At 39.8% G+C, this 14,509-nt stretch overlaps 1 protein-coding gene across 1 annotated transcript; it reads right to left on the bottom strand.

Annotated features, from left to right (window-relative positions):
• Nucleotides 1-98: 98 nt before the first annotated feature.
• On the bottom strand, nt 99-9,934 carry LOC117537760 (pre-mRNA-splicing factor ATP-dependent RNA helicase DHX15). The gene is made up of 14 exons (XM_034203099.1): nt 9,870-9,934; nt 8,484-8,832; nt 8,108-8,301; nt 7,831-7,990; nt 7,140-7,358; nt 6,869-7,036; nt 6,265-6,351; nt 5,994-6,143; nt 5,728-5,836; nt 5,434-5,625; nt 4,331-4,453; nt 1,285-1,475; nt 955-1,124; nt 99-844 (listed from the first exon to the last, which is right to left on the bottom strand). The coding sequence occupies exons 1-14, from the start codon at nt 9,932-9,934 to the stop codon at nt 727-729; spliced, it is 2,295 nt and encodes a 764-aa protein (XP_034058990.1). The 3' UTR covers nt 99-726.
• Nucleotides 9,935-14,509: the final 4,575 nt, after the last annotated feature.

Raw genomic sequence — 14,509 nt, 5'->3', positions numbered from 1 at the left:
GGGTATCAATGTTAAAAGGTGATTTAAATATTTAATTTATTTACAGTTGTGATAAAAAAAAATGTAGCCATAATGAATTCCTGAACACTCAAACCACAAAAAGTTGTCACCATTTTACCTGTATATCATAAGTTCCATGTAAGGTAATGCATAAAACAGTAGTTGAACTTTAATAAAGTAACCACTGAAAAAACGGTATTAATCATACTGAAATAAATGAAATGTGTTGGTTTATCTTTAGCAAGCCTAAACTCCTGTTTATATATTTATAATCAAGCAAATGATGGGTTTATCTACTTAATCAGTATCTTATCACAAGAAGATAGGCACCACACTACTTTTGAAAGGCTTTACTAATGAATATGTACGCAGAGATTAAGTCAAAGCTTCTTTATTAAAGAAACAAAGCAAGCACAATTGTTTTTATGACTCGGCAATCCTCTTAAGGAAAGTCAACCACATCTAAATGACATGTTTCTGATATTCCTTTTGAAAATCTTAATAGCCAGGTCTAATATTTGTTGCTGATATTTCATCTGACATTACACTTAGTTACAGAATTAACATTGATGGAAAAAAAAAAAAAAAACAACATCGATGGAAAAAACAAACAAAAAACAAAATATAAAAATCAAAATGCCAAATTTCAACATTAAGATACAATGACACAAGAAAATCTAAAACTAAAGGATGCAGTTGTTTTCCAGGACAGTTATTGGCTGTCGCTCAGTACTGGGAATACTCCTTGCTATCTAGTTTGGCAATGATTCGCTCCAGCTGCCTTTTAGCTTCACATTGGGGGAAGTTACCCATTTCATAGTACTGAGGGGCAATCTTCACCAACCTGTAACAGAAGAAAGAAGGAAATCTGTCAGGAGATCATGTGCGAACCATATTCTATAATAACAATTCGTCTTTATGAATATGTATTACTAGAAAAATGACTGCACATACCACTCTGGTTTGATGTCTGAGCAAGTGCGAATGTAGTTTTTGGTAGTCAGGACAAATTCATTATAGAGCACCCACTCGGGCTTGTGGTCCAGGACTGTGGAGGGATGGAGTTGGACCACTTGGTTGTCTTTGACAGTGAGGTAATGACCTGTGCGCTCCAAATGAGCCACCTGGTGGATAAAAAAAAACAGATTCAATCAAATGTATAGAAGAATTCCACAAACATCTATGGTACACTCTTCAGTTATATCCTGTAAAACATTGTGCAATATGTCATTTGATCAGCATCCTATCACAGAGCTACTTAAACATGTCCTGATTGGTGTTCACCTGCATGAAGAAGCCGGTGCAGAGCGCCCTGCGGATGTTGGTGTAATAATCTCTGCTGGTGAACTCTGTGCTCCGGCGCGGCAGGTTGAAGCGGTCCATGATCCTGGACAGCTGCTGGCGCACGTTGTCAGCTGACATCAGTGAGCGGTAGTTGACAAAGTTATCATAGCACCACTGGTTGGCCTCGTGGTCTGAAAAAAAAGAATGACAAGTATTCAGACATTTGATTAAGTAATCATAATATATATAATCATATTTATAGTTGTATTATTAACAATTCATTAAATTGTTGTGTGTAATGTAAAAGGCGTCGCTTAAAATGACATATGCCACTGAGAACTATCATCCACATTTACAGTCAATGGTGCAAGATACACAACATAAAACTTCTCATCAACAGTTCTTTCAGTGTAGAGCAGGGGTGTCAAACTCAATTTAATCGCGGGCCACATCAGCGTTATGGCTGCACTCAAAGGGCCGGTTGTAACTTATATATAAATATATATATACACTGAACAAAAATATAAATGCAACACTTTTGTTTTTGCTCCCATTTTTCATGAGATGAACTCAAAGATCTAAAACATTTTCTATATACACAAAATAACCATTTCTCTCAAATATTGTTCACAAATCTGTGATAGTGAGCACTTCTCCTTTGCCGAGATAATCCATCCCACCTCACAGATGTGGCATATCAAGATGCTGATTAGACAGCATGATTATTGCACAGGTTTGCCTTAGGCTGGCCACAATAAAAGGACACATCTCCTTCGCATAGAGTTGATCAGGTTGTTGATTGTGGCCTGTGGAATGTTGGTCCACTCCTCTTCAATGGCTGTGCCAAGTTGCTGGATATTGGCAGGAACTGGAACACGCTGGCGTATACGCCGATCCAGAGCATCCCAAACATGCTCAATGGGCGACATGTCCGGTGAGTATGCTGGCCATGCAAGAACTGGGATGTTTTCAGTCTCCAGGAATTGTGTACAGATCCTTGCAACATGGGAACGTGCATTATCATGCTGCAACATGAGGTGATGGTCGTGGATGAATGGCACAACAATGGGCCTCAGTATCTCTGTGCATTCACAATGCCATCAATAAAATGCACCTGTGTTCGTCGTCCATAACATACGCCTGCCCATACCATAACCCCACCACCACCATGGGCCACTCGATTCACAACATTGACATCAGAAAACCGCTCACCCACACGCTGTCTGCCATCTGCCCTGAACAGTGAAAACCGGGATTCATCCGTGAAGAGAACACCTCTCCAACGTGCCAGACGCCATCGAATGTGAGCATTTGCCCACTCAAGTCGGTCACAACGACGAACCGGAGTCAGGTCGAGACCCCGATGAGGACGACGAGCATGCAGATGAGCTTCCCTGAGACGGTTTCTGACAGTTTGTGCAGAAATTATTTGGTTATGCAAACCGATTGTTGCAGCAGCTGTCCGAGTGGCTGGTCTCAGACGATCTTGGAGGAGAACATGCTGGATGTGGAGGTCCTGGGCTGGTGTGGTTACACGTGGTCTGCGGTTGTGAGGCCGGTTGGATGTACTGCCAAATTCTCTGAAACGCCTTTGGAGACGGCTTATGGTAGAGAAATGAACATTCAATTCACGGGCAACAGCTCTGGTGGACATTCCTGCTGTCAGCATGCCAATGGCACGCTCCCTCAAAACTTGCGACATCTGTGACATTGTGCTGTGTGATAAAACTGAACATTTCAGAGTGGCCTTTTATTGTGGCCAGCCTAAGGCACACCTGTGCAATAATCATGCTGTCTAATCAGCATCTTGATATGCCACACCTGTGAGGTGGGATGGATTATCTCGGCAAAGGAGAAGTGCTCACTATCACAGATTTTTTCAGATTTGTGAACAATATTTGAGAGAAATGGTTATTTTGTGTATATAGAAAATGTTTTAGATCTTTGAGTTCATCTCATGAAAAATGGGAGCAAAAACAAAAGTGTTGCATTTATATTTTTGTTCAGTGTATATATAAAATAATGTATTATGTTCAGTGTTTCCCCTACCATTGTCTTGGAGGGGCGCTGCGCCCCGCCAACGGAGCCCTGCGCCCTGCCAACGGGGAACATGTGCTCTTTTATTAAATAAACACTTTCATTTTAAGTTGTGAGTTTAGTGTTTTTGACCCTAAGAAACGAATGCATTAATCAATAACAATAATCCACAGCTCCTCTCTCTGCTCCAGAGGATTTCAAAAAGATATATCCCAATACCATAAAAAAAGGAAGTGACATTTAAAAAAAAAAAAGTCAAATTCTGAGAAAAGGGCACATTCTAAGAAAAAAGGCATATTTAGAAGAAAAAAAGGCAAATTCTGAGAAAAATGTTTTCTAATTTGAGATGCATTGTGGGACATGTAGTTTCTGGGCAACGTGCTTCTGTAAATCATCATGTAACCGTATAAAAAACATATTATATTCTTTGCAAGCTCTTGTGGGGCCACAGAAAATGAAGTCAAGGGCCGGATTTGGCCCCGGGCCTTGAGTTTGACACCCCTGGTGTAGAGGGTCTTACAAACCTACAACCCGCCCAGCAATAAAAAGTGGACAAAGTAAGAGACAAGATGTAACAAAAAGTGGAGCATCTATGAATCCAGGAAACATTTAACTCATGACTTAGCTGGACCAAATTAAAGTGTTACAGTAGTACAACATGACAGAAAGACACATTTTGCAGAACTCTCCAAAGTTAACTTGACCTGCTTATCTGTACTTCGAGTGGATGTTTAACTTTTCACTGAATGCTGCTTTTGCAACGTTTGGTTTTGTGACATCACCACAGGCTACTGGTACCTAAACCAGTTTGATGACATTTAAAGCCTCAACAGTATATAGGAGAATGAATGGAGACATCTCAAGATAGCTTTCAAGATCAACTTCTCAAATAAAACGTTTTTGCATATTCATAGAGCCAATGTCATAATTGTTGATAAGGTAAGTTCTTTCAGACACAAATCCTTATTTCAATCTGAAAATGCACGTCTCAGAAGGGAGTGACGCTCACTTTGTTTGAAGGCGTGGTAGACGTTGAGCAGCGTCAAGTGATCTCCGTCGATGTGAGCAAACCTCATCTTGGACTCGTCTGCCGCCTTCTTAGCCTCCGTGGGCCGGACAAAACACTGTGGGACTAAACAAGGTTGGTATAGGCCCCAACAAAGCCGCCCATAGGGATGAGTCAAATATTCACAGAAACATGGAGCAAAGCCTATGATGCTAGGGCACTCGACACTGCGTTGGGACAGGGCAGGACCACAAGCTCTATCAAAGGGGGCTGCAGTCTTTTCTCATGGTCATTCCAACTGTAAGGGCTATTAGCTCGTAGAGAGGGGATCATTTAACCACATCTGTAAAACAAGAGTTTTCACACAACTACAAAGTGTTAGGTACACCAGCAATGCTTTTACTTTTCACGATTCAGAAATGTTACTTTTTCGATTCTAGACATAATGCTAGGTCTTTAAGAGAGCACATAATAAAAATACTTCCAGGCTAAATTATATCTATATATAACGACAGAAATTAAAATTCACAATGCATTACTTCAATGAAAATAAAACTCTGATAAATGCGATTCATATGAATAAAATATGATGTGGTGCCTGCCCTATCCACCTCTTAGTGCTGAAACTATTAGAAGTCAACAAAGTTTTGGAGTGCTTCAAATTTCAGAGTTAACCTGTAGCGACTTCACTTTGTGAAATCAAATGCCTGCTGCATGGTTATGAAAGAAAATGGTATTGTTGCGGATAATATTATTAATTATTAGATAAAATAATGATTATTTTAAATACAATATATTATTATATAGTATTTCCTTATCACTAATTAAAATCTTTGTGTAAACTTTGTTCTAGGCCTTTTTCTTGCATATGGATACAACTATCTGTATGCGTCACATTAAAAGGTGACGACTGAAGTGCTTCAGCTACCTCATCAAGATTGACATGGGTATTAAAAATGTTTTAAACTGCCCTGATTCACATTCACAATCTTGATTATAGGCAGGACACTTTTCCCCAAAACTACCCACGAGTAGTACTACGTTTAACCGCAAGAGACTCGGCCTACAGAAGGCAAGGAAGACTTCAGCCCAGACCTGGGCATTACCTGACAGCATGGCAGTAATGGAAAGGATCTCGTTAGAGCAGTTAAACTCGCAGCTGGCAATGACCATCTTAGCCAGCTGGGGGTCCAAAGGGAACTCGGCCATCATGGAGCCCAGCTCCGTCAGGTCGCCGTCATCATTGAGAGCTGCCAGGTAATTCAGCAGCTCGAGGGCCCTCATCAGCGTCTCTGGAGCTGCAGGGAGGGAAGAGGCGGGCCGAAAGGTCAGAGAGTGATGCCAGAGTAGAGATTCAATAAATGTTTGAATCATTATATCTGAAATGCAGACCAACTCACCTGGGGGGTCCATGAAGTCAAAGTGCACAAGGTCATCGATGCCCAGCTTTTTCAGCTGCAGCACAACAGATCCCAAGTTGGATCGAAGAATCTCAGGGTACGTGTTATCCTGGAGAGGGGGTGTGAAAGTTTTAATAAACAAAAAATAATCTTGAATGTGTGAACAATGTGTATTCATTCTAAGAACATGCTTAACTAACTCACGTTTTGTTTTTGAAGACTTCTAAATCTCAAGTGAAAATACGAGTGAAGCGGTTGTGACTTGCCTGCATCTCAGTTTTGTAGGCCTTCTCTGTGTAGAGGCGGAAACATTTCCCTGGACGGGTTCTGCCGGCTCGACCCGCCCTCTGCTGGGCCGAAGCTTTACTGATGGCCGTGACAAGCAAAGACTCTACTCTGATACGGGGATTGTAAACCTGGAAACACATTTGAAAGCATGTTTAAAGAAAATAGTTGACTCAAGACATCGATGTGGTACTATATTAAAAACAGTATCATGCAATAGAAAGCCAGTGAGTTGAAATAACCTTTTCCTACCTTTTGCTTTGCAAATCCAGGATCAATGACAAACACCACACCGTCTATTGTCAGAGAGGTCTCAGCAATGTTTGTAGAAACCACAACCTGAAGATGAAATTCAAAAGGGAGCGTCAGATATCTATTATCAAAATATGACCTAATAGGGAATATTACATTACATTGCATTTAGCTGACGCTTTTATCCAAAGCGACTTACAATATGACAAAGTAAATGCAAATTGCACATCATTTAAAGCCAGCCAAGGAGATACATCGTTTTATCTGGTGTGATACTCCTTATGTATTGCTAGCTCCTCTTAAACTGCTCTGTTTGCTGCTGTCTGGCAGGCGGTACCGCAGCATCAGGACAAAAACCACCAGACCCGGAGACAGTTTCATCCAACAGGCCATATGACTACTTAACACCAGAGCTTGCACTATTTTTATTTTTATTGTTTTTTATATAAATGTTTTTATGGTCTTGTAAATTGCACTGTTGAGGAACCTGCGATCTAAGCTTTTCATACATTACATATTTACACCGTAGTTGTGTGTATGTTATGACAATAAACCTTTGAATCTTGAAGAGACAAATTTAACATATATATTAGCTCAATTGTACCTTTCTTCCTATTGCACCATTGGGCTTTCTTGGAGGAGGAGCCTCAAAGATCCGTTGCTGCTGCTGCGGTGGTAATGTGGAATACAGTGGAATGATTTTGATGTCTCCAACTTCAGGTCCAAGGTCATCTACCTCACGCTTGATCCGTTTGCACGCCTCATCGATTTCCTGAAAGAAAATGTTAATTGAACTTTGTGAGTTGAGGAAACGGAACAATGCAACTATGATGCCAATTTAACTGTAACAGTAATACTAGTGCCACATGTCTTACCTCTTGACCAGTGAGAAAGAGCAGGGCGTCTCCCTCTTCTTCCTCACACATATGAATCTGGATGACAGTGCGGATCGCTGCCTCGAGGTAGTCTCGCTCTGGTTCTGGAGTGTAGAAAATCTCTACAGGATGTGTACGCCCGGGAATAGTGAGGAGAGGACAGTTGTCGAAATACACCTGAAACTTCCCGGCATCAAGCGTGGCACTCATGACAATCACCTGAGTTTGAGGACAAGAGTTTGTTTTAGTTTTTTAGACTACATTTGGTTTATCTAAGCACCAATATGATGCAGCGTCAAGTTTTGAGTGAAAGAAGATGTTGGTCAGACAAAGTACTACCACATTCCCCTTCATTTGTGGAAAGTGTTACTAAATAATCTGTGTACAGTCCAAATGTAAATGTGATTAGAATAAAAAAGGGACCAGCTAATTCCTCAGACCATGCTGTTAATCATGTTTTTTCTTTTGATATTTCTATTTTATTATATAAGAAGTCAGCTGCTCGTAAGGAGGAAAGGGAGTGTTCCAGCAGTGATGTGAATCTTTATGAAGAACGAATTAATGGACCCAGTTAAGTATTTTTCCCATAGTATTTTATTTTGTTAGCCTGCCCATTAACTAAAGTGCCTGGTAAAGAAAAACTTAACGGACATAATGGATTGTCGTCATTAAAAAATGAAACAATAAGTACCTTCAGATCTCCTCGTTGACGCACCACCTCCTTGAGTACTCCCATCAGGATATCTGTGGCCAGGGTTCGCTCGTGGGCCTCGTCCAGAATGATCACACCGTAACGCTCCAGCAGCGGGTCATTCATGGCCTCTCGCAGTAACATACCATCTGTCATGTACCTAAATAAATAACAAACATGCTTGTTAGATTGAGACGGTTGGAACTAAAACAGTTAGACGTGTTGCTTTGTGCCTATAAAAAGAAGCTATTGGGCATTACAGGCTCTATTCGCTTACTTGAGAATAGTCTTAGCAGAGCTGCAGTCCTCAAATCGAATAGAGTAGCCAACTTCCTGTCCAAGCATGATGTCCATTTCATCTGCCACTCTTTGAGCCACACTCATAGCAGCCACTCTCCTGGGCTGAGTACAGGCTACAGCCCTCTTAGGTCCAGGCTGGCCCTTCACCATGTCCACACACCACTGTGGGATCTGGAGATTGAAGCAAAAGTTGCAATTAATTGAGACACAAATAATTTAGAGGGGAATTCACTTTTATGCAGCAAAGTGCCATCATACTGGATTTGCTGGTACTTACAAAAGCTTTCAACAAGGATTGCAAAGCTTGTAATGTCTGACATTTAGAAGTCTGGCCAGTATATTGAATTTCTGACCTGTGTGGTCTTTCCAGAGCCAGTTTCTCCAACAAGGACAAAGCTCTGATGACGTGTGATGATATCGCTGAAGTTTTCTTTGTACTCCCACACTGGAAGTTGTAACCGCTTCTTTAGGATCTCGTAGAAGCGTGGAGTGTGCGGCAGGTTGGTGAATGGGTTGATCTGCTGTTGCATAGCCATCTGCTTGATGGGTGCCAAGCAGGGCATGGGCACTGTGATGTTAGACGGGCCAGTAGAAGGCTTTGAGTCTCTGTCCCGGTCTCTATCCCGGTCCCTATCTCGGTCCCTGTCCCTGGAGCGGTCCTCACGGTCTCTGTCACGGTCTCTGTCACGATCCCTGTCTCTCCTGTCAACATCAGAGCAGGGCATCATACATATTTCCAATGTAAATGATATCATTGTAAAGCTACTTTGTCTGGCTATTCTGATGTAAAAATTGCAAAGGTTTAAGTATTTGTTTATACCTGTTAAAATCATGTGGGTTGAGTTAAAGTAACAGAGCATTTCTTACTAGCGTTGGTTGTATAATGGTTTAAATACTGTTTTTATCTAGCCAACTCTCTTGCACAAGTAAAATAGACACACGTGCAACTCAACTGCATCAATCAACAATAAAGACTATAACACCTGGATGTGTATTTTAGTAATTGTAATTGCTATATTATTTTTACCAGACCAATTATTTGTCCTCTTTTTGGCTCTTCACTTTAGCTGATGCAAACCTAATTTCGCCTCTGTGGGCAGGGTATTCTGATTCTGAGCCTGTCACTACAATGCATAAACACCACAACAGGATGAACCCCTCTATATCATAGTTCAGACTTACATTAAAATTGAACATTACAATTTTCATATTGGTGTAAAGTGACCTAAAAAAACAAATCAGTGAGGTCTTAATAAAGCGGTTTCGGTTAGCAGAGCAATAATGCTAGCGCAGAAAAAGGTTTGATGGGAGCTCTTTACGTGATAATTCATAGTAACAAGTTATAATTCCAAAAACTCAAACACAGGCATGTGTAGCTGAAAGCAACCTGACGTTAGATCTGATTGAGACAACGTTGGCTGTCGTTGTTAGAACGTTAGCCACATACACACGTGCCTGTATGGTGAACGGTTGTTAGCTTTAGCCGTCCTCCGCAGCTAACACTGACATGACGTTATAGCAAAAACACAATATATGTTTAACTCTACATAAGGAGGACATTCGGGTAAGGGTAGGCAGGGACTAAAACCAAAGCTATACAATGGTTAGGTTATGGTTGTATTGTCCCGGTTTTGATTACCCATCCATGGTGGCTATTAGCCAAATGATCTAGCTTCAGCTAACAGTTAGCTTGTAGCTAACCACTTAAAGCGACATGTTTCCTCTGGAGCTTCACTCACCCTTCAGACCTCTTCTTGGTGGAAGAGTAGTCATCCCCCAAATCAAGGCGATGTCTTTTTGACATCTTTAGGTAGTTATGTAGTTTATATTTGATCAATTAGCGCGGATACAATTCCACCGGGCAATATGGAGCTAACTCCAGATTCTTGTGATTATTTTTTTTTTTTTTCACTTTTTTTTTTTTGCAGTGGCTGTACAGACTTAATTACTGCCGCCTGCTGGTCTGGAGTATACACTGACCTTAGCAATTTTCGTCAAATTGTTTGTGATCATAGGTGTGATTTGCTTCTGAACAACTTTTTGAAATAGCCAATTTTGTCCCCACCACTTTTTAAAAGTGTAACTTATAAATGTGCTGAAAAATTGGGTGCACAAAGAAATGTAACAAACAAGAACACTGGTTTATTGTCTAGATGTGCAATTTGGACATGTTAAAACAACTTTTATAGAATATTAAGCCCAATTTCACAAATTGTTATTTTGTCTCAGGAGGCTTTACAGTTATACAGAACATGAATGACGAAGGTACGTTTTAACCGTTTGTTTTTTCGTTCTAATTGAAACAACAACAAAAGCAGAAACGGGTCGTTTTTTTGTTTTTCAATTTTGCCCCAAAATGAAAAAACGGAAATTCAGCTCGTTTTTTCATTTTTCTGTTCTTACTGTTAAAACAAGTATACCACTCAATGTTTCGTTTCCATAAGTGGGTGTGTCTCCAGCGCCTCCTTGCTTCTGATTGGCTAGTGTGCCTTATTGCTTGCGCTGTACTCTTCAAAATAAAGGTTCTATACGTCTTTGCCTTTAGACTGCGTTACAAATATACGTATATTATTATATTCATACATACAAGTACAGAAGACAGTCTGTCCGTATGTCTGTCTTTCCATGTATATGTCTGTCTCGATGTCTTTCTATCTCGATGTCTGTCTGTCTGTCTTTCTATAACTATATTTTAGAGTTTAAAGCGTAGCCACTTTTACTCCACTACATATATTTAAAACCTTTAGTAACTTTACAGATTTGGATGAATGATGTGAAATGTAATCAACACTTAAATCAGACTTTAGTTCCACCTGGAGTAAATCCACAAGCTACCCTGCAGTATACAAAGTCATTCAAACTAGCTGCACCTTTACCAGCTTTGAGAACACTTTCATGATCAATCATTATAAAACATATCATATATATTATTCTGAAATGGACCAATCTGCACAATGAATACTTTTACTGTCGCTACTTTCACTATATTTTGATGAGAATACTTTTCTACTTTCACTTGAGGAACATTTTGAATGCAGGACTTTTACTGTAACAGAGTATTCCTACACTCTGGTACTTCTACTTTTACTCAAGAACAAGATCTGAGTACTTCTACTTTTACTCAAGTATAAGACCTGAGTACTTCTACTTTCACTCGCGTACAAGATCTGATTACTTCTACTTTTACTCGCGTACAAGATCTGAGTACTTTTACTTTTACTCGCGTACAAGATCTGAGTACTTCTACTTTTACTCAAGTACAAGATCTGATTACTTCTACTTTTACTCAAGTACAAGATCTGAGTACTTTTACTTTTACTCAAGTATAAGACCTGAGTACTTCTACTTTCACTCAAGTACAAGATCTGAGTACTTCTACTTTTACTCAAGTACAAGATCTGAGTACTTCTACTTTTACTCAAGTATAAGACCTGAGTACTTCTACTTTCACTCAAGTACAAGATCTGAGTACTTTTACTTTTACTCAAGTATAAGACCTGAGTACTTCTACGTTCACTCAAGTACAATATCTGAGTACTTTTACTCAAGTACAAGATCTGAGTACTTCTACTTTTACTCAAGTACAAGATCTGAGTACTTCTACTTTTACTCAAGTACAAGATCTGAGTACTTCTACTTTTACTCAAATACAAGATCTAATTACTTCGACAACCTCTGATTAATGTTTGATTTCCAAATGTTCTGTTGGTGCGTGGATGATCAAATAATAGTGTTTGATTGTATTGCCTTACGTATGCAGCTATTTGCCTGTGTTTAGAAACATAATTAAACATACCATGGACACACATTCAAACAATTTTCCATTTATTAAACATTGCAGATGAACAATTAACAAGTCATACAGCTAAAGAAAACTACAACAATAATGTTCTGTATGATGATATCATGGAACCTGGAATTTGAACACACGGCACTTAACAATAAACTTAACAATAAACGACTGAACTGCTGTCCACTTTAGGCTAGGGCCCTTAAAGCATCCAGTGCTGCAGACAGTCCAGCAACCTGGGTATACACTGGCTCCTGATCTCTGCACTTAAGGCATTGGGGAGATGTTATCCTCCACTCCTCCACACAGAGCCTGCATCCCACGATGCTTCGGCAGCAGGAGGAAAACATGGGTCCAGTCATTGTGTCGCTTTTGTACCCAAAATGGTATAGGAAGAGAGCGAGTGCACGATTCCCAACTGGAAGTAGAGGTTGCTAAAGCAGCTGTTGAGGTGAGGTAGGCCTATGGCTTAATTCAGTGATGTAAAGTAATTACGTAGATTTATTCAAGTACTGTACTTATTACTTAATAGAGTGGTGTAGTGAAGCGTCCTAAAACCCGGAAGTAAGTTCCTTCTGGTTCCCTCGACAAAAAAGCTATGCAATTTCGCCATAGGATTTTGGAAAATAGCTCAAAATAATGTCTGTGGTTGACACACATTTAAGAGACGGATCACGTTTTGTTCAGTCGGATAATCTCCACATGTCTACCCTACTTTTATAATTTTATAATCATAAATCGAATTGAAAGATTTATGATTTTAGGACGTGTCACTGCACGACTCTATAGCCTACTGTTGGGTTTCGGAATGCTGGGAGGAGTAAATGGCCAGAAAGAATCCAAGAAACTTCTTGTAAAATTAACAGGGTTTTAATTATAGTAAACATGACGTTCCTCTGAGGCTGCGACGGGAGGGGGCCGTATAAACGTTTCAGCTCCGATTATAAACTCTGGTACTTCCAGTCTTCTCCCATTGGTTGGCGGCGTCATATTCCGTTGCCCTCTATTGACGTAGCTAAACATCCATTCATAAGCATTTAAATAGCTATATACATGATAGTTAACCATATAGTAACAGTTGATATGTTAGCATCGATGAGTGGCAGTTGGAGACGGTGTGTTTAGTATGTAACAACACACGTTTGTATCCATCTCTTCACTAATGCTGCTTGATATGCTACATCCTACTGTGAATGCTAAAAACAATGCAGTTTTTGTTTTGTGTTTACAAATTCAGACTGGACCAACATATGGAAGAACAATTATGACTGGTTACCTGGCCTCAAAAGGAATCCGAGCATCAGAGGGGCGTGTTGGTCGTGTCCTCAGAGAAACTAACCAGCCATATCATGCAGATCGGTATCGTGTAGGTATTATTAAAAAAACATCTAGATTGTCCTGTATTGTAGATTGCTGTGAACATATTGTGAGAACAATAACATTGTGTTTAATTCCTCAGAGATAAAGGAATTTAAATCCAGTGCCATACAGTGCAGAGTACATGGGTCACAAATTGCACATTGACCAAAACGAGAAACTGGTGATGTATGGGGTGACCCCATAGACTGTATATATAAAGGGTGACCCACGTCCTTGCCGTGGACGGATTCTCCAGCAACATTGTAAGCCACTCCACCATGCCAGTGAAAAACAACCTGACCATATATCAAGAGGTTTACCAGTAAGTTTCAGTGCCCTGTTTCTGTTATAATAATATAATAATAACCTAATAAACAGCAGACAGTAAATAATTTAGTAAACATTTAGCTAAATAAAAACACAATGGCTAAATGTAGCTTTATTTGAACAGTTTTATTTGGGAAAAATATTGTAAATCGAAAACTACTGACAGGTAACCACTGTATATTGTACGCTACTTGGTAATTGATTGATGAGATCAACATTTTAACTGCGTACACAATTCGCTTTAGCAATGCTTAGGTTGTAACAACAAACATGAAATTCATGTCATAAGACTTTTGTATTGCTGTTTTGCAGGAGTGCTGTCCTACGATATGGAATGTGGGACCAAATCCGAGTAGACCATGGAAAATAATTCTACTTGACTCTTTTCATGCAGGAGAAATTGGCAGACTACCGGAATAACACAGGCAGACAGCCATACATGCAAACAAAGTCAACACAGGCGAGTTGTTTTTTTATCTGAATTGCAATCAACGTGTTCATACATTACATTACATGTCCCTTGTTAGACGCTTTTATCCAAAGCGACTTGCATACTCAATACTGTGGACAATCCTCACATAGCCATTTTTGTCTTTTATTCCTCACTTTATCTGCTGTAATCATGTAAATTACCCTGTGGCGAGACAAATAAAAGATTTCTGATCTCATTCCATTATTCACCCAACTGCTAGCTGATAAAGCTGTCAATAGACCCATGGCGTTCACTAAACTTCTCTAGGGGACTGCTAGCTTTTTCCTATGACATAGGAGAGATACACAGTACTTTTGAACTGGATACAATTTTTTGTAAGGGCAGGCTATGATTACACGCTGTGTGAGGTTCATTGATATGCATGATATGTAACATTACACTAACAATGGCTACATATTTGTGTTTTTTTT

Source organism: Gymnodraco acuticeps, unplaced genomic scaffold, assembly GCF_902827175.1.
Source record: "Gymnodraco acuticeps unplaced genomic scaffold, fGymAcu1.1, whole genome shotgun sequence".
NCBI lineage: Eukaryota > Metazoa > Chordata > Actinopteri > Perciformes > Bathydraconidae > Gymnodraco > Gymnodraco acuticeps.
The sequence above is the reverse complement of the archived record's forward strand: the minus strand, read 5'-3'. Positions and strand labels throughout refer to the sequence as shown.